General features: G+C 37.9%; 1 protein-coding gene across 1 annotated transcript in view; it reads right to left on the bottom strand.

The window, feature by feature from the left end:
* Positions 1-726: 726 nt before the first annotated feature.
* The window catches only part of LOC124802527 (ATP-dependent RNA helicase Ddx1), an 81,609-nt gene continuing 56,048 nt past the window's right edge, over positions 727-26,287 (bottom strand). Inside the window, exons 7-14 of the mRNA XM_047263373.1 lie at positions 24,411-24,548; positions 24,045-24,284; positions 23,744-23,930; positions 23,519-23,659; positions 13,739-13,909; positions 13,431-13,648; positions 12,122-12,242; positions 727-1,184 (exon numbers count right to left, since the gene is read on the bottom strand). Coding sequence (XP_047119329.1) covers positions 1,060-1,184; positions 12,122-12,242; positions 13,431-13,648; positions 13,739-13,909; positions 23,519-23,659; positions 23,744-23,930; positions 24,045-24,284; positions 24,411-24,548 — 1,341 coding nt within the window. The 3' untranslated portion in view covers positions 727-1,059. The remainder of the gene's footprint in view (positions 1,185-12,121; positions 12,243-13,430; positions 13,649-13,738; positions 13,910-23,518; positions 23,660-23,743; positions 23,931-24,044; positions 24,285-24,410; positions 24,549-26,287) is intronic.

The following is a 26,287-nucleotide window of genomic DNA, read 5'->3' on the forward strand; positions in this document are numbered from 1 at the left end:
GTTTTATCAAATCTTCCAAACTGTTGGCCGATTTAACAAAAACAATGAAAATTTTGATGATTAAGTAGCAGCAGCAGCAGCACAGTAACTTTGATGTCCCCTCAATAAGAGATTTCATTCTTTGTATAAGAACACGAAGGTTTCAGAAAGCCTGATGCAGAAGATGCCGCTGCATTAAGAAATAAATGATGATATCACAGCAAACTCCATGAACAAATAATACAAATGTGATTCAGTGTGACAAAAAATACAATTCTTCCTTGGTAATTGCTCACTTCAAGACTGACTGTGTGGTGGTTCGCTGATGTAGCTGTTTTGATAGAAGTCAAATGTCTTCGTTTGTACCCACAGTTTGCATACTCATAAATGAGACTATATTGTTAATTTTAAATGCTGGGATGTAGATGTCCATTGTCATGACGAAAATCACAGGGCAACTAACATAGGAACAATGTGCCTACAATACACAATGTGTTGAAAGCTATCATTGGTAGCATTCGGAACCAATTTAATATCAGTCCACAGTCACACACTGTCATCCAACTTCTATCTAAACAGCTACTCCTGTCAGTCAGTTCATGAAGAGTAAACAATTAGTATTATTATTTTGAGGGTATACTAATGCATGTAAGATAGCACAGAGGTGTGATTTTCTCACAATTCAAGACATTATAGATTTAATCAAGCAACAATCAGTAATATCACAAGCTTCCAAAGGCAATTAAATGGAGTTCAACATATAAATATTTAATGAGCAAATTTTTACATTTATTTTATTTTTGTTATTGGAGAACAGCAATCAAGTTAAGTCTCATCTGTAGTGAATCATCAGAATGTTACCACTGCCATAAACTTGAATTTCCTTATCCAGTCAATTCTGAAAGTCTAATTCAAGACTGACAATCTCAGAAACATAGCTATAAATAAGATGTTTACAGAAATTAATATTATGAGATACACTGCAGCTACTTCAAGTTTGGAAGCTGCCCCACTGTAAAGGACCTACACAGTCATTATGAATTTATGTGGCATCTTTTTGAACATTTATTAGATGTCAAGTTACCAAGCACGGCCCTCCTTTATGTATTGTCGTTTAAGATATATGAGCTGTGCCTTGCTTTCCAGCTGTGCTAGCTCCTTCACAGAAGGTGCCATTTGTGCTACGTGATTCTCATATGATGAACCTGTAAAAGTGAAACATATTTGTTAAATAATGAAAACAATGTTAAGATAAGAAGGCTCTAAATTAAACCAATGAAATACTTATGTCAGTCAATCTGTGAAACAATTGTTTATCTTTGAAGTTTGTCACTTGCGCAATTACAGAAACTTCGAGTTCACATCAGACTGATAGTGATTGACATATTCTTCTAGGATTGTTGTAATTTTGTGATATTTTAAATAGATGCTTTATTTTAAATTGGCATTTAATGTTTCATCAACATCGCAGCAAAGAGTCAGTGGTAAAGTTTATATGAAGTGTGACAGTGGTAGCCAATTTTGACAATAACTCGACATTATAAAAGTGCAAGAGATGACACAATGGGTGACAAAAGGCAGTGGATTGAACACTAACTGGAGAAGAAAATTGGGGAACTTAGAGAATCTTAATGAAAACTACTTTACAGTGTGACGAAATCTTTGATGTTGTAAATGGATAGCTCCTCAAGACAGCAGGAAACAGGCAAAATTACACAAGCAATCTTGCTAAATGGATGACGGCTAATGTCGAAACAAGGAAATAGCTAATTCTATTGCTTGACACCAATCCTTTACTTCATGTTGCAAAATGCAAGACTACCAAAAGTATTTAAGACAAGTTGGAGAAGATTTATGATGTTCGCTCAGCTGAAAACATTGATCTGATTGAACACAAAGTTCTCAACAATATGTGGGAAGCATCTGGTGGTATATGAGGCCATCTAATCACATTTGATGAAAGTTAACTTTGTTGGACAAGCCAATCAACAATGATGACCTTCGTTTAACATTATGTTGATGAAAGTGTTGCTAGAACGATGATGTCAAAACTAAAGTATAACAAATAGCAATAAAGATGCGATCAAGCTTCATCTAAAGTAGTATGTTGATGAAAGTGTTGCTAGAACGATGATGTCAAAACTAAAGTATAACAAATAGCAATAAAGATGCGATCAAGCTTCATCTAAAGTAGATATAACAAAGACACTTCATTATAAAAGAATGAAGAGAGAAAATGGTTTTCATGTGGCAAAGTAGGGCACTTATCAAAACAGTTTGAAACACGTTTAGTTTGTTTAAAGTGTAAGACCATAAATCAAATGAATGTACTAGTGCAGACAAAATAAAAAACTGATCTATGTTACCAACTTGTTTAACATCAGCAAGAGGTTCAAAAATTGAGAAGGGAGTTTTAACACTTTGAAGACTGGTCACATAAAGGAATATTAGGGCAAGAATACTGGCCATTTATGCCATTATTTAATGTGTTACTGGCACATGTGCAATTGACATATTTGGAAGAGTAATAGATACTAAAAAGGACCAAGTTTCCAGATTTATTTTTCATATTTGCTCTAGTTCTTTTATACATCACAAATTTTAAAATGATTATGATAAAAAGTATAATTATCCTACCACATATATGCAAGATAAGTTACTTAAGAATTTTTTCCTTTCAAATTTACAAACTTTCTTGCTCACTAAACAAATGTGACATACGAGGGTTAGTAAGTTCTGATCAGTCATGAAATAGAAACCACTGTGAAAAATCCGATGCAGCTTTGCACAGATGTGTTGGGCAGTGTGTCTAGTACAACTGTCGATCGTGTCATGTCTCTCTTTTAGAGTTCTGAGCGCACAATGAGCATGTAAAGATGCCTAGAAAATAGGCTCTCCTGCCAAGTACGAGGACCTGGTGAGAAATTTAATCTGAAGCTATGCAGCCCACTTAACATAACTCTCATGCATTTCCTTCTCCAAAACAATTCTCAATCACATCCTGCAGGGGCAACGAAGATGCTCCTGCAACATTCTCAACAGGAAGTGTTTGATCACGCAAAATACAGCACATAATTTGCTCCTTCTGAATTTCATCTCTGCTCAAATGAGCCGCTGGCTATGAAGAGAATATTTTGGGATTGACAATGAGCTGTAGACCAGCATAGAGAATTGGCGGAAAGCACTGGCGGCTGCTATGACAAGTGTATTGGAAAGTTGGTACAACGTAAGTCGGAGTGGTGATTTTGTAGATAAATAGCTGGAAGTTGTAGCTAACTGTTGTAAATAGAAAAATTTTGATTTTTATAGTGGTTTCCATTTCATGGACTATCTGAAGTTACCGAATACCCCTTGTATTTAGAGCAGAATTACAGTCACTGTGAAACCTAACAAGTACATGAATGAAATTATGTCAGTGCAAACACATACTCACTTGGCCATTCGCTGTTACATTAACTAATATTTCATTCAAGATAATTTTAGAAACTGACAACAAAAGGCAGCACCTGTCAAGGGGCAGGTAGTGAGATGTCCGTACGTTGTTGTCATATGAAATGGGTCCAGTTTTCGAGTGATAGGTGACTTGCGTGTTGAGAAAATTGTGGCCCTAGCTATATTCGGGTGTGGCCTTTTGAAAACAGTGATGTGGCCTGAGCTGTGCTCGAGCTTGGTCTCCAAAATGTTGCTGGTGTTAGATAATTTTTCTACAGATGTGAACAAACTGGTCTATGGCAAGTGGTACATTGACAGTGGTGCGACAAAACACGATTCATACACTACTTATGAACCATTCAAAATTCCAGTGAAGCTGGCCAGTGCCAAGAAAGGTGTACAAATTGAGCATTTGGTACAGGTTGAATTGATGTACACGTGTACTGATGTATGTGCTGATGTTGATTCAATGGACAGAAATGAACAGAGATATTTTGAAAATGTTGGATTTTGTCAATATGGATCTGTAACTGATTTTCTATTAAGGAATCTGTACAAAATTAAATAAATCAGGTAACTGAAGATAGCAAATTGTGAATATTTTTCAAAAACCATATTGCAACTGATGTTGCTACATCCACTGGTGAAAACAAGCTTTATTCTTAAGCTGTGAAAGTTTTTCATCGAAGAAAGTCTTGTGTTGTCACTGAAACTGATGATATTTTGCAGAGATGTCATGAAAGAAAGTGTTATCAACATAAATGCTGTGTGTGATAGTTTTTGAAGCATTGCAGTACACAGACAGCTTTTGTGTGAGATGCGTCTATGTAGACATTATTGGCTGGCGTTTGGTGGAAGAGTGCAGGATCACACTGAACTGAAGAATTAGTTTAAGCAGATGTTTGCAGACCAAAAGAAGAAAATCATTTCGAGGGTCATAGATACTTTATGACTCAATTGGACTGAAACATTCAATTACTGCATCATACGCTCCTCAACAGAACAGAGTTGCTGCGTGGGAAAATTGAATTCTTTGTGGGATGGCACATTCTTGGCTCTGCTCTGTCACATACCTATGAAAAGCATTGTGAGGTAAGGCAATTTTGGCTACAACATACACTCAATCGAACTGGTCCCACGAAAATACTCTACTTGAAATGTTTAAAGAAAGAAGGTTATTTCGATGATCTGATGATATTTAGAATGGAATGCAATGCTTGCATTCCCAGAGAGGAATGTAAGAAGTTTGACAGTAAATCTTCCAAACAATATGTGATTGTTGACTATGATGATTGTGGATACCATGTTTATTTTCCTCAAAAAGGTGTATTGATAATAAAATGTCAACGAAAAGGAAGATAGTACAGAAACTGAATGTGGAGCTGTCTTTTGCAGAGGACTGTCAATGGGATTGTATGAACCGAGATGTGGCTGTAAATGACAAAAGGGTTAGCAACCATTTGTGTGACGCTGAGGAACGAGTTGAAAGCAATATGGAAACACGAAATGAAGAAAAAGGAAGCTACAATTTACATGAACGGAAAGGTTTAAAGAAGCCATTATGTTACTGTGAAAATTCTGCCCATCAACCATGAATGACACTCTTTTGTGAGACACCAAGGAATTATAAACAAGAGGTGTAGTCAGGAAACGGAAGGCTGGAAGAAAGCAATGGAGGAAGAATCGATGCTCTAAAAGAAAAAACCATGAGAACTAGTTTAAACTAAAACAAATAATGTAACTCAAAATTGATGGTTTTAGCTACAAAATTAAATGCAAACAATGAAGTGGTTTAATCTAAGGTTCAGTTGGTGGCAACAGGGTATACTGATTGTTTTGTTGACACATTTAGCTCTACAGGGCTTTATATAGGCAAGATTTGAGACAGTGAGAGTCCTGTTTAGTGTTGAAATTCAGCATGATTGGCTTATAAGACTATTTGATTTCATGGCAGTATTGCTCAATGGTATTTTAAAGGACGAAAGCATACATGTATCAGCCAGGAGGCTTTGGTTATGAAAATTACTGAAGAGTAAAAATGCTGTTATGGATGTCTTGTTAAACTTCTTATTGAATGTAAGTTATAGAGGAGCCATTCAGAGCCATGTATGCTCTCTGGTGAAAACCTGGTACCTACCAATGTTCACTGTTCGCATTGTATGCATTATTTCATAAAAGACTACAGTCTAATAGGTCAAGCAAGGTAAAATACTTGCAACTTTCTTTGTAATTAAAGAAAGGTTACACAGTCATTTATTACAACTATAAACATATACTGAGCTTCAGTTCTAGCAATCTTTTTGAATGTGCGGCTTCTATTAAATGAAAGCATTTTTAATTTTTTACTCCAATTTATATTATGAAAACGACAAGTTATATTTTGCTAATAAATTAATCAAATGTAATTCGCATTGTTAATTTCCGCACATTACCTTGTTCCACACTTCTAAATTGTTCATTTCACCAACTACCTATACACACTCAACAGGAAATGATGTACCTAAATTACACTGTCCACAGTTTTTCTCTGTGTCTTAATTTTCTATTGTTATTTTGTAAATGTGCGTCTTAAACAACACTACTAATTGCTACTAAAAGTATAAATTGATGTACAACATCACTGTCATTGCCCAGAGTGCAGCCAGCTTTCAAAGTGTCAAGATGTAGTCATTGATGATTTCCACAATGTGGTAAGATTCTTATAACACAGTATTATGGACAACAGGACATTAGCAGCAAAGCAGATACGAAGATCTAAAAAGTTGAGTGTTAAATTCTCCCAGCGAGTTTACATCACCAAAGAACTTTATTGTCACTTTAATTCTTTTAGTTTCAGTTTAAATTTTCAGTACAAGCACATCGTGTTCTGTACCTGGCGGAGGGAAGTTTTTTATTATTTATTTCTGATGAGACTACTCAATGAGATTTCAAAGTGAGCATTAATGTTTAGCTGTTTTAAGTAATCATATTTACTCACATTCCCAGCAGTAATGTCACAATTTGCTCAAAGTTACCTTTTCAGAGTTTTCTGGGTTTTACCTGCCTGTCATGTCTTGTGGGGAGATATTTAATTTTTTGAGGTTTTCCAAAATTTCCTTTACCCAGTTGGACTTCACTGCATTGGTCCTATATTAAAGGAAACTTCTTGGTCAGTTTGCCTTTGTTCATCCTATGCATGTGTCTGTAGCACTTTATGCCCTTCTTTTCCTGATGATTATAACAGTCTGTCTAATGTAAAATTTTTTTGTCTGTCTCTTTAGCGAGAACCCTTTCTGAAACAGCCCATAGATCTTTCTCAGTATTTTCATCTTGTTATTGTCTCCTTGATTTTCATTATTTCCTCGATTATTGCTGTTTCTGAGGTATACAAGGCCTCTGATAAAGACTACAGTAGTGTCTTAATTTGGCACTGAAGGAGCACCAGCAAACACCAGACATTTTATGCTGATGGTTCTATCATTGTATCTACCCATCTTTACCCCACTGACTCCCTTGTCCCATGTCCTGATTATTTTCTCTAAGAGCGAGTTAAATACAATGGGTGACAGGTCATCTCTCTCTAGATTGCGAATGGTTCTGAGACGCCTCTCATGAACTTCAATTCAGATGTTGTGTTTGTTAATGTTTCCTGAATTAGCTTTCTGGCCTTCTTGTCCACTCACTTCTTCCAGTGTGTGGAGGAGTGTTTATCTACACCAGATCTGTTCACTGCATGATGACCCCTTCCTGAAGCCTCCTTGGTGTTCTCCTACCTGTGAATCTATCTGAGGCTCTAGCCGATTCAACAAGGCTGCATATAAAATTTTGTTAGTGACAGCTATTAGTGAAATTCCTCTGCACTTATTATGGCGTTTTGTCTCCTATATTGTGGAAGGGATGTATTAGGGCCGAATTCAATTCTCCTGCTAACTTTTCTATTTTGCATATGTTTTCAATGATTCTATGTATTCTGGGTGTAACATTTTCATGATTTAATTTCCAAATCCCTAAAACCAATCTGTCTTCTCCAGTTCCTCTATTATTTTTCAATGATTTTGGGTACGTCAGAGTATCGTGCTAATATTTCACAGTTTTTTCTTGTCTTTGTCTTCAGTGTCCTGTCTTGTTTTTTGAAGCATTAGCCCGGTGGTTGATGTCCTGTCATATTTTCTCTGAATATTCTGTAAAAATTGTGTGTGGTGTTTTTGTTGAAGTCCTTTTCTATCTCCTTTGACATGTTTATGTAACCTCTTTTTTTCTCTCTATGGATTATTTCCAAAGAGGTCTTCTGTACCTTGTTGAATCACGATATTTACTCGATTATAAGACAGGCTTTTTCCAGATTCGACATTCGCAAAATACAGGGTTGTCTTACATTTGCAGATTTAACTATTGTTGCCAAGGTCAACGTTTTTACATTATTTAACATATTAATATAGGAAATGTCTTACATTTACATATGAAGCTTTGGCTATTGAGGGTTTGTACAAAATTATTTTTAACAATCTTGAAGGGTAGGGCACATCAAACAATACTTGCATTCGATAGGCTCAAGATTTTCCATATGCCGAAGTGCTCTATACAATTTCCAAATTGCAGAAACAATCACGTAATACTTGATTCGCAGCGTTAGTGCAAGGGATATGTGAGAAACTGTAAGCTAGCAACTACAACACTATAATGCTCTGCTTAAAACCTGAATGTTTTCTGAAACACAGGAGAAAATAACATTAAATTCTGTGACTAACCAACTTTTGTTGCATTTGAACTGCAATAAATGTCCTCTACTCTATACGTAGACTTATGTTGGTTTTTAAGTGAAGGCAACATTCAAAGGTGAATATCTTGTCCTTGAAAAACCATACTTCATTCTGAACCCAAGTCAATGTTTTATTTGGTTACGAAAAATTAACGATTTACTAAGTGACTTGCAAATGACAAATTCGATTGGTATACATTTTAGAACAATGGAGAAAATTATTATCAGCTTTTGATCAGTTTTAGAACAAGATGATGACATTCAGATAAAATGAGAAGAAAAATTAATCCAGAATGAAATGTATAACAAATGAAATAAATAATATTAAACTATTGTCATGAGAATAAATTAAAGATCTGCAGTGGCGATAGTATGGACAGATGTCACTTGATTGCAGGACAAGTGACAGATCGATAATTGGACTGCATAGTGACTGCAATCTTTCTGTTTGGACATATGATGTGCACCCTAGAAGATATTGCCGTCCATGTTTCATTGTTGCTCAAGCACAACACTATGAAAGTTGGAGTGGGACAGTGACTTAGCTTGGCTGAGAATTACAATGAGTGCAGTGAGGAAAGTATTGAGCAGGTAGAAATTTTGTCCTGCAGCCTACCATGGGAATGTATACTGCATACTTTGACCTTTTATTTTCATTTACCATATTTAAACTGCAATTTGCTTGAATGCATTTGCACTTGGGACTGAACTAACTTCAAAACTGGACACATACTCAACAGTAGCATAAATGTCTACAAAAGACACTGACGTTGTGAGGTAACGGGCGAGTTGTGGCGCCCTGTTCGGTGTTTGAGCAGCCGCACAGGATGCTCGTCAAAGCTGGGGCCTGGCAGCAAACATGTGCTGCCAAACGTTAGACGGACAAGAGGGGTAGCCCCAACGCATGGTCCAGGCCGAGCATGTGGCTTGGAATTCCTTAGTGACACTGTGTCAAAGAAAGAGACTTGTATGCCAAAAGCACCAAAGATGGCAGACTTTGTGAAACCGTCATGGGAGACATTTCACGGTTCATATAGAAATCAATAGCAGCCAGATGAAATATGATACGGTACCTCAAATAGAGACATGTACATTACTACTATTTGCATGATGATTCTGATGGTGTAATCAGATTTTCAATATCTTTATTAGTTTTATGTTTAGTATCTGACTGTATATTATACAAGTAACACCCAGGAACGAATTTCCAAAATCTTAACACTTCTTCCAATTTTGTCGATTGCCATGTCTTTAGAAAGCTATTGGTGTAAACCTAAATTAATATGAATTACAGGCATGTGACTTGAATAGTACATGAGTTATTGGAGGTCAAAGTGGGCAATTACTATTGATCGCGTCAGGCCATAAGTACTCCACAGTTACACGAAAAAACGGTAGCAGCATGCTTATAAATATATTGATTCATCCATGTCTTTGTTAATATCCGATATATGCTCTTCACGAAGAAACTGGTCAATTATTTACTGTGTTTTAGAAAGCACAGAGACATTAGGCCCCTGGCCTACCTTTTGTTTCTTTTCTTTTGATGTATGTTTATTTAATTGTTTGTGTATTTAATAATGTGTGTTAGAGCGTGTTTATGGTCCAGCCGTAGAAATATTTATTTAATTTCAAGTATTTAAATGTAAATCCAGTATTTCGAATATGTTTCATTATTTTTGTGTGGGTGCATTGGCATGAAGACATGGGGCGAGCGCTCTAGCCAATCACAGCACTCATTACTAAGAGAGACGTATGGAGGTTGGGGGAGGAGCATTGTATCTGGAGAGGATACGGAAGTGAGTGCTGGATGCGGACCGTACAGCACGACGGATGCACAGTCAGCGGAAAGACTTGGACAGTGGAGCAGTTTGCGCGTGGTCGCGGCAGATAAAAATACTTTGGAGTGCCGACTTGTGCACTTGTGAGATTTCTGTGGCTTCCACAGTGAAGACGTAGTGTGCGTTTAGAAGCGAATATCTCGTGAGCTGTGTTGTTGTTCATAACTAATTGCGTGCTGCAGGACTCTTGTTTCCCTGTTATTCAACTTATATTTTATTTAATTGCTGGACCATCGACACCAATAAGTGTTTTGCAGAAATATACCGCATTCTCAAAAGTACTTATACTCTCATACTCATCATTTAATGCCCTTAAGATAGTACCTGCAGATTTTATTTAATTGAAATCTTTCATTTATAAAGTCATATGTTACATTCATAATTCGCAATTGCCGAGTGATAGAAACCTTCGACCATTCGATTCATGTGTGTATTCTTATCATATACTGTAGACTCAGCAGTATTTGGCCTGTAATGTGGCAACTACGTATCCCAGCCCCTAGACAACGAAACCACGAAAACTTTTGATATTGCAACTCTGTGTCGGAGGGTGCATAGTTATTGTGAAAGCCCGCAACGTCTAGATATGGACCTATGGTGTACTTACGTGTTTCGTACAGCATTGTTATCGACACTCACCCTGAGATAAGACAGAAACAATTGGGGACGTGTCAGACATTGGTTCTACACAGCCAATGAGAGAGCGGTGGGTAGACAATATGTTTGTAAGTAAGAGACGTTTTAACACTGCCACATCAGCGTAGAGGTGAAATCCACTGTGTGTTCACAAAAAGAACTATGTTCTTGGGTCCCGCAGTTACATCAACTTCAGAAGAAACAGCCACATATTTACAACGTAGATATAACTTTCACAGCTGCCCCATTAGGATGATGATAATGACTAAAAAAAGTGATACCACAGATGACAGGCCAAGTAAACAAAAAGGGCACTGATAGAAATTAAGGTAACAATTTCTTTTTGTTTATTTTATTTTTTTCTGTTATTATCAAAACACAGACAATTAATAAATGGCATTAATTTAGAATAGGTTTAACGTTAAATTTCTAGACAGATCCCTTACATTAATAAAAGTTAGTAATTTTGATTTATCAGAATTTGCAAAAAATTCAAGGAGACACTTAAAAAAAAGGGGGGTAGTCTTATGTTCAGGGTCATCTTATACTAAGGTAAATACGGTATTTCGTTTCTCATACCTTTTTCTTAGTGGTTGCCCCAACTTTATCAGTTCTTTCATTTTTCTGACAGTTCTGTCCACCTGTTAAAACTCAGTATTCTTAATTTTTCTGACATTATAGTGACTAAGTTTTTTAAGGAGTTAGTTTTTTATGGTCAGGGATCCTATGGTAATGATTTCTGTGTCAGAGGATGATTTGATTATTATTGAAATTAGTGAAAAAAATAAAATGACCCTTCTTAGTAGGAAAAAAAAAAAAAAAAAAAAAAAAAAAAAAAAAAAAAAAAAAAAAAAAAGTGAGAAAAAGAAAAGTAGAAGTATTGGCACGTATTGTTGTGCAAAATCCAAAGAGCTCCTATTATGACTTGAGAATGTTGAGATCACTAAGCAGAACAAATAATTTTCAATTTTGTTTATTTGGTATTTTCTTCATTAAACTTCCATGAATAGTACCTTTAATTGTGCTTTAGTATTCATTTAAGCAAAATCAGACCTACAAAAATGTATGACATTTAAGATTTTGTTAAATAAGTTACTTCTTTAAACAGAAGACAGCTTCATCTCAAATATTAAAATCCATATGGCAACAGAAAATCCTTGGTGGTATACCAATAAAGGCACCAATTCCTCACATGGCAGAGGTTTTGAGTGGTTGATATACCCACAAAAAAAGATCCTCTGGAGGACGACTTGTCCAAAAGCTTAGCAGTGTTTTCAGTCTTGTTTATGTGTCTACTGCAACACTTATTTCATCCACCATATTTATTTATTTATTTTGAAATTCATTCAAATAATGTGCCTTATCTGGGAAACAAAACATGTTGTAGGCCATAAATTACAACTGTAAGATGCATTTTTACCTGAGAAATAATATCTATAAAAGCTTCTTAGAACATTAAAGTTTGTATTGTGTAAATTTTAATCTCCACACTCACCAACATTCTGCCTCTTCTGACCATAAACAACCTTCCCATCAAATTCATCAACAGGAACTTTTAAATCGGGTTCAACTTGTTGGATAGTCACATTCAGATGGTCTTCTATGTCTGCCAAGTACTGTAAATAGATTAATAAATATGTATAAAGTGACAAATTCAACTGGGGGAAAAATTTTAAATTATAGAGATTGACAGGTTAACCTAAATTACTCGAAGGAGGTGCAACTCTCAGTACTATAGACAGAAATTCTTAAACTCAAAATACTACTCCTATCTTTATTTTCTGGAGCCAAATGTTTGTTCCTCCCTTTCACACCCCCCCCCCCCCCAACCACCTAAAAAAATTATAAATAAAAAAAAGACCCCTCTCTCTGCAGGTGGAATATATGGTTCGAAAACCAAGCAATATAATTTCCTATCTCAACTGTTTCGTGGAGTTACACCTTTCTTTCTCTTTGTGTGTTTTAGCAAGTGTTCAGAAGAAAACTTCTCTCTTCCTACTGATAAACTATACAGAATTTACTAAAAATCCGTACAATGGAAACATTCAGAACTAACTATCACTTTCTGTTTGTCCAATTTTAAGCCACCTGTATATTCCAGAAAGGAAGCATATAGTGCAATAGGACTCCTACTCCACAACATTCTTTTCATTATCTTCTTTTCCAAATACAAAGCCTTGTTTCACAGGGGCATTAACAAAACATTACTCCAATTTAAAGATGTGGAGCTTCTGTGCAGGACTCGGACATATCTGGATGTAAGCACCTGGAAACTTATTATCTGCAAAACATATAGAATTCACTAACAACTTAAAAGTGCCTATCAAACTTTAAAAAAAATTCAAATAATTTTTTTACTGTCACACAATATTATCGGAAAATATACTAACAATTTGGAAGCACACATAAGCCGATACCAAAGAACTATAAGGAAAAAAAACTACACTGTTACTTTTAAATAACTTTCACCAGCAGTTTCATTTCCCACCAAGGAATGTAAATACTGACAAGAATTAGCATGGTGACACAGTCACATGCATACAAAACAATGCTAGCAGTTTTGATCATAAACAATCCTGATAGAAAAAAATAATTGTCTTTCTCCTCCACCTTCTGCTTATCTTTTCACTTTCAGAAAACACTCAAAATGTGTGTAATGAAACATTTTACTGTAGTAAACTTGGTGAAATTTATCATGATTCTTTGACTTCCATATCAAGTTGCATTTCTGTGAGCTTTTCAAACAGTGGTAAATTACAATTGTTACTACAATACACATTCTGCAAAAAATGTGTTTACAGTACCTGTGGTTCATTGTACCAAATGCAACAGCCTCCTTCATCAGTCAATCTTGTGTTGTGACAATTCCGTCCTCGACTAGGACACCATTCACCATGATACCACACTTTTTCTGGCACAGATGACACAAGTGAAATTGCTAGACCCATCCTTTCCGCTCGTCCCACTCTACCGATGCGATGTACATAATTGGACTTTTCATCGGGCAATGTGACATTGATCACTGGTCGTATGAAAACATTTGTATAAAATTAGTTTTTCATGAACGAAATCCAATGATAATTTAACAAATTGTAACAAAAACTGTACTTACTAAATGGTAGTCCAGAAATATCTAAACCTCTTGCTGCTACATCTGTACAAATAAGAAACTTTACTTCTTGGCGTTTGAATTTTTCAAGGTTGCTCTTTCTCTCTGCAGGTTTACGGTCTCCATGTAGACAAACACAAGAATATGGATTGCCCCGGTTGTGAGGGCCACCACCTAAAACATATATAGAGGTTATGTGAAGCTCACATTCTGCAAGCTGAAATCAGACTGTCAGTTACAAAGGAGGAGGATGATCTCGTTTAAGAGGGGATGTAATGGCTTTTGGTCCAAAAAAATCTATTTTTCAAAAATATTATTTTCTTGATCTACACAGTTTAATCTATGTAGGGTGTGAATTTTATCGTGATAGCAGCTTTAGAAATGGCTTTAAATTGTTAAACTGCACTAGCAGCCAGTCCCACCTTTCCCAACATTTGGGATGGGATTGGATTGGATTGATTTGGAGGAAGAGACCAAACAGCGAGGTCATCGGTCTCATCGGATTACGAAAGGATGAGGAAGGAAGTCGGCCATGCCTTGCCAAAGGAACCATCCCAGCACTTGCCTGAAGTGATTTACGGAAATCATGGAAAACCTAAATCAGGATGGCCGGACGCGGGATTGAACCATCGTCCTCCCGAATGCGAGTCCAGTGTGCTAACCACTGCGCCACTTCGCTCGGTCAGCATTTGGGAAACTGCTTGCTTCAGCGGAATTTTTGTCAGTGTGAAGGGCTACTTTCTTTTGATCTCTCTGGCTGACATCTATATTTCTGGCTGACATCTATATTTCTGGCTGACATCTATATCTCTGGCTGACATCTATATCTCTGGCTGACATCTATATCCCTGGCTGACATCTATATCCCTGGCTGAAAACTTTCTTGCATGTTGTTTATTTACGTTTTGACAATACTAACACATATTAGTAGGTGGAAGGTTGAATTCACAAACCTTTACGTTGAAGTCAAGATTTATATGTAATTGGTGATGGAAAAACTGTGTTTAGGAAACAGGGGTTTAATGGAAATCCGTAAACCAACAAAAAAAGAGGAAGCAGCTTGAAATGAAGAACATAAGCTCTCAACTTCAGCATCGAAACTTTGAACAGGAGAATTGTACAGGTGTGTGAATGATGTTGATATGGATTCCACAGGATTCAGACTTATTGATTTAGAGCTTCTCTGCAGGCTATGAAGTTTTCACGTTCATCTGTTAGCTGTAGAAATACGGAATGCATGATTGTTGTTGAAGGAAGAAGGGTAGGAATAGCTTGTGATTTTAAATTAATTTGTAAATCGTGTGACTATGAATTTTCATTTTCCCCCTAAAAAAAAAGACACTGGAAAGCAATTTTAGATTAGCATATGCACTGACATGCCTTGGACAGGGCAGGGAAGGAGGTATTTATTGTGTGGTTTTCTGAACATGCCCCCACCTTGTGCAAGGTTTGAGAAAATAAATAAAGAAATGTCTGATGCCGTATGTGATACTGTCAAAGTTTCTATGAAGAAAGCAGTGGAGGAATTGGAAAGAAAAGAAATAGATCCTAGGGTAGATATTCATGACAGAGAATCTCCTACAAATGTTACTGACCTGTGTGTCCATAGATGGGACCTGAATGAAAAGGGGTCACACAGCTCTGTATGGAGTTGTAATTGTTATTGATTATTGACACAGGTAAAGTTTTAGATGCAGGAAGTATGTCTAAATACTGCCACCTGTGTGCAACAAGGAAAATGTTCAACAACGAAGACAGTGAGAAACTGTGGCAAGAAAAGCATGGAGTAGCATGCTCAAAAAATTATAGTGGCTCAAGTGGGGGCACAGAGGCTGCTGCAGTTGTGAAGATGTTCTCCAGATCTGGGGATCAGTATGGTGTTAGATATACTAAATACCTTGGTGATGGAAATTCCTCTTTGTTCAAAGCTGTAACAGATAAAAATCCATACAATACAACAAGAGAAAAGTTGGAATGTGTTGGCCACATCCAAAAGAGGCTTGGTGGTACGCTTTGTCACCTGCTGAAAGGGAAGAAAGGTGAAGTACTTGAGGATGGAAAACAACTAGGAGGAAAAGGCAGGTTTACTCTGAAAGAAATTGATTCTCTTGAGTTTATTTTATGGGAGAGCTATCAGGAAAACACACATAATTTAGAGGCAACGACGCGTGCTGTGTGGGGAATTTTTTCCCACAAACTAACTACAGACCAAACACCAATGCACAACCTATGTCTGAAAGACGATTGGTGTAAGTTCAACAACAGAAACGAGATATATTCACATAAATACTCATTATCAGAATCTGTTATGAATGCAATTAAGTCCACATTCAGGTTTCTTGCAAATCCTGATTTATTAAGGAAGTGTCTTCATGGAAATACACAAAATGCAAATGAAAGTCTCAATAATTTAATTTGGATTAGATACTCAAAAAGGACATTCTATGGACTTGAAGTACTCAAAATAGGTGTGTGTATGATGCAATTTTATGTTAAAATAACGGAAATAATGGCAGAATTGAAGTTCCAGAGAGAGTTGGTATAGATCCTGGTACGTTCACAACAAAAACATTTTGCACCTTCGAGGAGAGCAGGGTCAAGAAAGCTAACAGATCAGTGTCTTACCTGCAAATACAGGCCAGGCAGATTCGAAGAGGAGAGAAGAGAAACCTGGAGGATGACGAGTATCAGTATGGAGGATTTTAAAATTGAGGTAAGCTTATTACATGTAGAAGTATGAGAAGAAAGTCTTTGAACCTCATTTTCTCAGTTTTACATTTTTTACATTATTAGAACCCTTTTCTCAAAAAGTATATGCGCTAATGCTATGAAATTTTCAGGAACTGTTCGCAAGGTGTTGCTGTCTCCCTGGAACTAAAAAATATGAGATCCTGCAATTACATTATGATTTTCAGATGATTGTATGTAGAAAAAAGTTAATTTAATTTTGGTTGTGCAAAATTATAAACTCTGGTAATGATACAATTTGTACCATAAATAAATAACTGTAGTTCAGTGGTCTTATAACCACCTCAGGACACTACAATAAAATTTTCTGATTAATTGCATGATTAGAATTTGAGTTATGGCTTTTTATAAGAAAGGCAATAAAAAAATTAAAAATTCAAATTTCTGGCAAAATATTAATCCTGCATATTTTACTATATTTTTCCGTTAAATACAGCTCTTTTGCTTTACACACGCAAAATTTTAGATTTGTACATTAATAAAAATGGCTGTAATGATTTTTTTCCATTACATCCCCCCTTAGTATAAAGTAAAAAACAAGATGATTACAAACAAAGCGTAAGGTCAGATGGGACACAGATGAGTAAGGAAATGGGCTGAGTCCATGGCTAACCCAGAGACACTATCCTAGAATTTACCTTAATTTAGGCAAACCAAAGAAAATCTAAATCTGGAAGGTCATACAAGAACTCGAACCCTGCTCCTCTCACATTCTAGTCCAGTATCCTACAACTACTACACCTTGCTCAGTGACTGTTACATGACTGTCACTTTGATTACTGCAAATAGATAACTAGTAATGCTATTATAACCATAAAAAGATTTGTAAGAGAACAAGAAACAAGTAATACAGAGGATCTATCAAAAACAGAAAGTGGATTTGAAAATGCCAAATTTTTAGTATGAATCATATTTTTTATTCAAACATATACATGTGTGGGGATAATATGTTACCATAGGTTGATGTCTGGATAGTTACGAGAGTGGAAGATGTTTTGTAAGGTTAACTCCCATCTGTGCATTTCACAAAAGCTGATGGTGGAGGTGAGGATCCAGTCGGCTTGGGTAGTTAAACAACCACTGAAATGAAGTATTTCATGTTCCACTAAATGTTGTGCCACAGAGTGGACTACTACGCTCTTCACCATAGTTTTGTGGTGGGCATTCATTCTGGTGGACAGCTGATTGGTTGTCATATCAATATAAAATGCTGTGCCATGATTGCAGCTGAGCTGGTATATGACATGGCTGCTTTCACAGGTGGCCCAGCCTCTGATGGGGTAGGACAAGCCTGTGGCAGGACTGGAATAGAAAGTGATCGGTGGGAGGATTGAGTAAGTCTTACACATGGGTCTTCCACAGAAATATGATCCCTGTGGCCAGGGGTTAGGATTGCGAGTGGATAGGGATGAAACAGGATGTTGTGTACATTGGGTGGGTGATGGAACACCTTTTTAGGAGGGGTGGGAACAATGTTGGATAGCAAGTCCCTCATTTCATGGCATCATACAGGTAATCAAAGCCCTCACAAGAGATATGGTTCAGCTGTTCCAGTCCAGAGTGCTATTGGGGGACAAGGGGCCACTCCTCTGTAGATAGTTCTCGGGGGGCAATGGGGAGATTGGGGAAATGGCATAGGAGAGCTGTTTGCGGACTAGGTCTGGGGTATAGTGCCTGTGTCAAGGCCTTGGTGAGAACATCAACATACTGGGCAAGGGAGCCCTTGTCACTGTAGATATGCCATTTCTGAGTAGCAAAACTGTGTGGGAGGGACAAACACCACAAATCGACCACTCGTACTCTAGCCTCTGACATCAAAGATACCAACCTCTTCCTTCACCGTTTCTCCTCCATCCCCACCCCTTTACCTTCTGGATCCCTATTCATCACTGTTGATGCCACTTCCCGTACACACCAACATCCCTCATGCCTATGGTCTAACCACTATTGAACACTACTTTTCCCAACATATTTCAGACACTAAACCCATTACCTTATTCCTCATACAACTTACTAACTTCATCTTAACTCACAACTACTTCTCATTTGAAGGGAAGGTATAGAAACAAATCTGCGGAACAGCAATGGGTACCCGCATGGCACCCTCCTATGCCAACCAGTTTACGCGCGATCTAGCCTCCCAAAATGTTAAATCCATAGTCTGATTCAGATTCATTGGCAATATAGTCGTGAACTGGAATAAGAGCTAAGATATCCACCCAGAACTTCCTATTCCAGTCCTCTCAAAGCTTTCTCCTACCCCATCAGAGACTGACCCACCTGTGAAAGCAGCCATGTCATATACCAGCTCAGCTTCTGTCATTGCACAAATTGTTTATATTGCTGTGACTACCAACCAGCTGACCATCGGGATGAATGGCCACCAATAAAATGTGGCCACGAGCAAAGCAGATCATCCTATGGCACAGTATGCAGCTTGACGTCAATGGCTGCTTCACTACACAAGCCATCTGGATACTACCTTCCACCATCAACTATTCTGAACAGCGCAGGTGGGAGTTATCCTTGTAACACATTCCCTCTCAGTACAGTAATGTACTAACCTCAACCTACAGTAATGTATTGCACCCACACCCTCCACCCGACAGTCTCCATCCCCTGTCCTACCATCTCCTCCCTATTCTCATCTCCCACCATCTTCGTCTGCTCCCCTCTGCCAACACCATTGCCCATCTTTCCCCTTCCCCACTCCTCTCCTTTTCCATTCCTTGTTCCCCCAGAGCCTTCCAAAACAGCCTGTTGGCAGCCTAGTTCCTGCAAGCTCCGTCAGACAGTGCTCTTCTCTCTCTTCACCCATACCCTGCTATCCTTTCCCCTATCCCTTTCAGATTACTGCTTCCACTATAAGTGATAGCTGCATTCCAGTCCGAGCTGATACGAGATGGCAGTCGTGTGCGTGAGGTGTGCTTGTTTGTGCGTTTCCTTTTCTCACAAAGGCTTTGGCCAAAAGCTAATGTGTAAATGTCTTTTCCTTGTGCCCATTCACAACTCAATATGTCATCTTTATAGTTAATTAAACAATGTGTTGCCTATGTCCATCCAAATGTTTATTAAACTATCAAGTGAAAACTTTTGAGTAAATTGGTCAAGACCTTTTCAAGATTTTTGCTAGTAAACATTTCCCATTTATATATTACATATTTAGTTATAAACCATACATATTAAAAAATCTACATAACCTATATCCATCTGAACATTTATTAGACTATAGCGTAAAAATTTGAAGTAAATGGGTCAAGAATTTTTCAAGATTTTTGGTAACAAAGTTAAACAATGACTTGTCTTTATACAGTGGAATAGCTTTGCTGTGAATTAAATTGGAAGACCAGTAGGAGCGAAAATTCCTATGTTCTATAATATGTTCTGTTATTAATTCTACATAATATTATTTCTCATTTTTGGACAGTAAATACTTTATTTGCCTTACAATATAGTACTTTATACATAATTAAGTAAACTGTGCTGGTGCTTTTGTCAACAGCTCAAGACAGTGAGAGACTTTCAATGGTGAAATGCAGGGTCAACTGAGGTTTCAGATCAATTTTTGAATGTCTTGTCTTGTTTCAATTAATTGTATCCTCGCAGAACTTTACACAATATATTCCATATTTTAAATCAGTAACAATTATTAAAAGATCTGATCCACTATCATTAGCACATGTAATACTTTTCAACAGGTATTTTATGACCAAAAACCGAAGTAAACCAAGCTCGGAACTTTGGAGGAGGTACCACTCCTCTTATTTAAATTTTACTCCTATGATGTGGCTTGTTAATGTGTGTCTTGTCCTATATGTTAGGCTTTAAACACAAATGTGATGTGGTACTGATTTGACAATGCCTTAAAGTCACAGGACATACAATCACTATAGTTTAATGTTATTGAAGGGGAAATTCATTCAAGAAAACTATAAAATTGTGAGGCAGAAGTGCTTGCCAGTACTCACCTTCAGAAGAGGAAATATTTCATACTATCAATAGTCACCTGGATAGTGTTGTGTGTGTGTGTGTGTGTGTGTGTGTGTGTGTGTGTGTTTCGGCTCCCATCAGGAGGTACTGGCCAGCATTTCTGACATACAATTTTCTTGTAGAATGTAGTTACTTTAGGATTAAAGGAAACTATTCACTGAAAAACAGAGTGTTGAGTTGTAAATAGGCACACGCAAAAGAATGAAAACTTGCTACATTCTGGAGATATCTCTTGATGTGCTAGAGTAATGCTCACAGAAGGATGCACACATGCACACCCAGCTATGCCTCATCATGCCATCTAGACTAACAGTGCCAATCCTAATTTGCAACAGGTGGACTGATGGTTGTGAGGTTTGTCGGGTGAGGTGGGTAAAGGAAGGAGGAGGCAGGGAGAGGTACTGGGGTTGTATGGGTAGTGGCTAGGAGGGAGGCGGCCAGACTGCTGGCAAGGAATGCGGGAGGGAGGGGGAGCAGGTATATGGGGGCATGATTTTTGCAGCCAGCGTGTAGTGGCGGGTGGGTGTCTGTCAGTGGGAAGTGGCACATGCTAAAGGCAACATGGGCATGTGAATCGGGAGGGGGTGACAATATGAAGGGGAAACCAGTGGGTGGAGAGTGTGAGGACAGTGGACTACATGAGAGTGAAGCTAGGATGATTATGGGAGTGGAGGATATGTTGTAAGTATAACTAACATCCGTGTAATTCAAAGAAGCTGGTTGTGGAGGGAAAGATCCAGATGACTTGGGTTGTGAAGTGAAATTCAGCATATTGTGCCATTGGGTTGCCAGCTTTGGCAGTGGCCATTCATCCCAGTGGACAGTTGGTTAGTAGTTACACCAACATACAAGGCTGTGCAGTGTTTGAGGCAGAGTTGGTGTACAACATGGCTGCGTTCACAATTGGCTCAACTCCTTATGGGGTGGGATAAGCCTGTGACAGGACTGGATTGCATTGGGCCGGTCTCGCACCTTGGTTTGCCACAGGGATCATATCCCTGTGGCAAGGGGTTGGGAGTGAGAGTGGTGTAGGGATGCACCAGGATATTGTGTAGGGTTGGTGGGTGACAGAATGCTAGTTTGGGAGGGGTGGGCAGGATCCTGGGTAGGATGTTCCTCATTTCAGGGCAGGATGAGAGAGAAAACACTGGCAAAGTATATGGTTCAGCTGTTTTAGTCCAGGGTGACAGTTGGTGACAAGAGGGCACTTCTTTGTGACTGATTCTTGCAAGTGGTGGGAGGATTGGGGTTGTGTGAAGATATGGCACAGGAAATCGTTTCTGGACTAGATTTGAGGGGTATTAGTTGTCTGTGAAGATCTTGGTGCAGCCTTCAGAAAACTGGGCAAGTAAATTCTCATCACTGCAGATTTGTTGTCAACAGTGGCTAAGCTGTAAGGGAGAGACTTTTTGGTGTAGAAGGGATGGCAGCTGTCTAAGTGCAGGTACTGTTGACGGTTAGTGCATTTAATGTGGACTGAGGTGGGAATGGAGCCATCAACGAGGTGGAGGTCAACATCCAGAAAGGTGGTGCATTGAGTAGAAAGAGGACCAGGTGAAGCAGAAAGGAGAAAAGTTGTTGAGGTTGTGAAGGAATGTGGATAGGATGCCTTGACCATGAGTCCAGATCATGAAGATACCATCAATGAGCCTAAACCAAACTAGGGGCTGGGAGTCTTGGGCAGCTAGGAAGGTTTCCTCTAGATGGCCCATAAACAAGTTCACACAGAAGGGTGCAATGCACACGTTCTTGGCTGTGGTGCATATTTATTTGTGAAACTTGCTTTCGAAGGAAAAGTAGTAGTGGGTCAGGATACAGTTGATAATGCGTATAAAAATGAGGTGTTGGGTGCAGAGTCTGAAGGATGTCAACAGAGGTAGTGTCCGATAGGGGCATGGCCATGGGCATAAGGGATGTTTGTGTATAGGGAGGTGGCATCAACAGTGACGAGTAGGGATCCATGAGGTAAAGGAGTGGCGACAGTGGTCAACAAGAGCAGAAATTCTTTCAGTGGGAGTGTAATAGCCATCTACAATGGTGTGTCCAGGATTGTTAGGTTTGTGTATTTTTGGGGAGCATGTAAAAGATGGGTGTGTGGGGTGGTGTTGGGGTGAGGAGGGAGACTGTCTCAGGTGAGTGCTTCTGGGAAGGCCAATGGATTTCAGTAGGGATTAGAGGTTATGTTGGACTAAAACAGGCAGGCCATTGGTAGAGGCCTTGTGTCAATCAGTGTGCCTCATCACAGCAGTGGTGGAGCCTTTATCTTCAGGGAGAATGATGAAGTCTGGATCTGTTTTCACATTGTGTAATGGCTGTCTTTTCTTCTGACAAAAGACTGTATTCTTCAGAAGAGACCTAGGGAAGGATGGTGAGACCAAGGGGAAGTGAAGTTTTCAGAAGTATAGTTTTTCTTGTTGGACTCTAGTTTTATGATTAAAAATGACAGTCTATAGATAAGCCACCAAGCAAGTAAAATTGACAAGTTGGTAACAGCCACTTATTAGATAAATTGATTTGTATCCTAGCATACGTTACCTAATTTTGTGACTAGATATTACTCACACTTTTCTGTTACTACAAATGGACACTACTGCTAGCAATTTCTGTTTTTTGGGGAAATACCCATTATATGTAACTGGCTGTAATGATAATATAAAGACGAGTCCCATAATGCCAGCATGGATTGCCAACATTCTTCATGTGCACAAAAAACTGGCAGAGCTAAGGCTATGGGATAAAATTCTGAAAAAAGTTGCTCCTTGATGGAAAGAATCCTTCTGTGACAAACAGATAGCTTTTATCAAAAAATGAAGTATGTCTCACTAAAGAAAATGCCAATAATGAACTATTCATCTCATCTTTGAAATGTGATATTGTTGGCCAAAGAAAGAATGCCGCCAACTATAACAATTTCACAAACAAACAAACGCTTGAGTGTGAAAAGAATAAACTGCTAATATTTTAAAGGCAATAACACACTGCATTCTTTTATTGATGTATCTCTGTCACATCATCATTTTAGCTATTACTTAAGTCAAAACGCACCCAATTGGTTCATGTATTTCTCCAGGTTGTCGCAGTCCAGCTTTGTTCGACAAAATATTATTGCCCGATCCATTTTGTGTTCATTGATTGCACGCATACAGTATTCACCTTTCAGCATCTTCACGGCTTCAGAAAGTGTTTCTAAAACAAAAAAGTTTAAATAAGTGCATGCCCATTAAGAGAAAACTGATGAGAGTTAAAGATGAATTTATGCTATAATTTAACCTGCAGTGTTATTTCCTGGCCGAACATTGTCTCTCGCATGGACACCATCAGTTTGAATATGGCGACGTAGATTGTGCCAATTTGAGTCCTTCTGGGGGTCTACCATTACCACAACATGGTGTACAGTTTCAGGAACAGCATCTTCACCTTTCAAGTCAACCCATGTGGGAAAATGCATGAGACGTTCCTATGTAAACATTACATTAGTTTTTCCTTTTCTCTTGGAACCAGATATTTTTCACAATTTGAAAACCATCAAACCATTTTTCTTATTAGAGTCAAACACATAAGTAAAACTTACCGCCATTTTTTTCACTTCAAAAGCATGTAGAGTAGCTGAACAGACAATCATCTGCAGTCTTCGACCATCAGATGTAATTTTTGGGATCTGACGATGTAATCTGTCGATGAGTTCAGTGTAGCCCTGTTTGAGAAGACCATCAGCTTCATCCAAAACAAAAAATCTACACTGAGTGAGAGAGAGATGACCAGCAGATATCAGATCCTCCAAGCGGCCTGGTGTTCCCACAACTATGTCAACCTGTTGTGATTTTAAAATATTAAGAATGGTTTTGCTACAATTATTCAAATAGCAAAATGTATTTTCATTTCAAAAATGAGTGTATAGCATGTTCACAGATTACACTTAATTGTATGATGAACTTACTCCTGCCATCAGTGCTGCAATTTGATCCTTAACATTGACACCACCAATCACCAACAGTTCACGTACTTTTGGATTCTCCAAGTACTTTTTGAACTTAATTATCTGGTTATATGTTTGTTCAGCTAATTCACGAGATGGCTGGAAATAAAAGATTCTTTTTAAAAAATGTTCAGGAAACACTCAAGGAGATGAACATGTTCTTAAATTTAGTCCTCAATCCTGGTACAGAACTTTCATCTGGGTAGGAGAGGAGCTTACTGTGTAAGGATTACTTGTGGTGCAAAGCACACACTTCTGTCTCACACGTTCTCTGTTATGAAATGAGGATATACTTACGTTTCTTTACAGACAATGTTACAGATCGCTGCACAACAACTCATTCACACAACTAGCAAACTATAAAAAATAAAAATTGCTTAAGAAAAACCAAACTTTTAACAGCTGTCTACCATTATCCATAAGATATTTTGTAGGTTCTTATAATATCAAAAATGATAAAAAGTGTGAATAGGAAAGAAATCCTTTAGCCTCAAATTATCACGCTAAAACTGGGGTTCATAATCATAACAATATGTTACAAATACAGTAACACCTACTCGGCAATTTCATCTGAAATCATACAGTGTCTGTCAATTTATCATCACGAGTTTCTCTAGAAAAAATATACATTAGACTTCTATACCACACTTGTTAAAAAATAAAATACTGTCATTTTCTCTTGATTTTTTACAAAATGGTAGAGACCTGTGAAAAACACTTTTTAACTCTTAGTACAGTGGAGAACTAAAAGAAAATATAACTAATGAACCAAAAGTGTCAGAGGCTTGACAGATGTTTTACTTTAAGTTCTTTCTCAATATGTTAAAACTTGGTTGACAAACACAGTTATAGGCTTTTTACGCATTACAAATTTAACAAGAAAATTCCTAAGTTTAAGATTTTTCTTATCTTCAACATTTTCTTTTTTTTAAATTTGGAAATGTACACAATGTTATTTTCCATGTTATATTACCACATACCACTGCTGTAACTATTAATCTTCCATCAGTCGTGCCCCTTTTTGAGTCATCCAGAGGTGGACAAATCTTTCTCGACCAGGGGTGGGGGGCACAAGAAGACTGTCTGGCTGCCGGAGTCAAAGTGGATTCTTGTGTGTATAACCTTAATGTTTATACCAGCCATGTTGAGGTAGGGGAGAGGGGATGGGGGGTGGGTATAAAAAGCCATTGTTCATCGCCATGTGTGCGTAACCATAAAAGGTAGCACACAATTTATCAACCATGTCAATGCCCCCTTTTGTCTGATTGTGAAATGTGATAATTTCAGGTTTTTCCGTGAGCCCAGTTGTGTCCTCAATCATATCGTCAAGTGCAGACTTGAAACCATCATTACCTCTCCCCTGAAACAAGAAAGGTTGGAATATTTTCTGCTTCTTTCATATTTTTGAACTCAACTGGAATTTGTCATTTTTTCTTCTTCAAAGTGGCAATGACTGATATTCTTTTACCTGCCAGTTCTTTCATCAGGGGGACATCACTGAAACAGTCCTCAACAGCCAACAGATTACGCCATTTATTGACTACTTGTGTTACCATACTGTGGGTGACAGAAGTGTGATTACTGACATGATGCTCCAACTCTGGTTTCTTACCATCTTACATCTTGCAGGTGTAGTACATTTTTGCATCAACAAGGGCAAATATCTTTATGCCACATTTTGCTGGCTTGGATGTGATGTAACGATGAATACGACAATGCTCATGAAAAACTCTGAACTTTTCATCACTGAACTTTTCATCACGAGTAAAATTTTCTCCAATGGAGTAATATTCTTGGCAGTTAGCAACAAATATTTCAAACATTTTATTACTGGAGCA

Source organism: Schistocerca piceifrons, chromosome 6 (genome assembly GCF_021461385.2).
Source record: "Schistocerca piceifrons isolate TAMUIC-IGC-003096 chromosome 6, iqSchPice1.1, whole genome shotgun sequence".
In the NCBI taxonomy this organism is placed as follows: Eukaryota; Metazoa; Arthropoda; class Insecta; order Orthoptera; family Acrididae; genus Schistocerca; species Schistocerca piceifrons.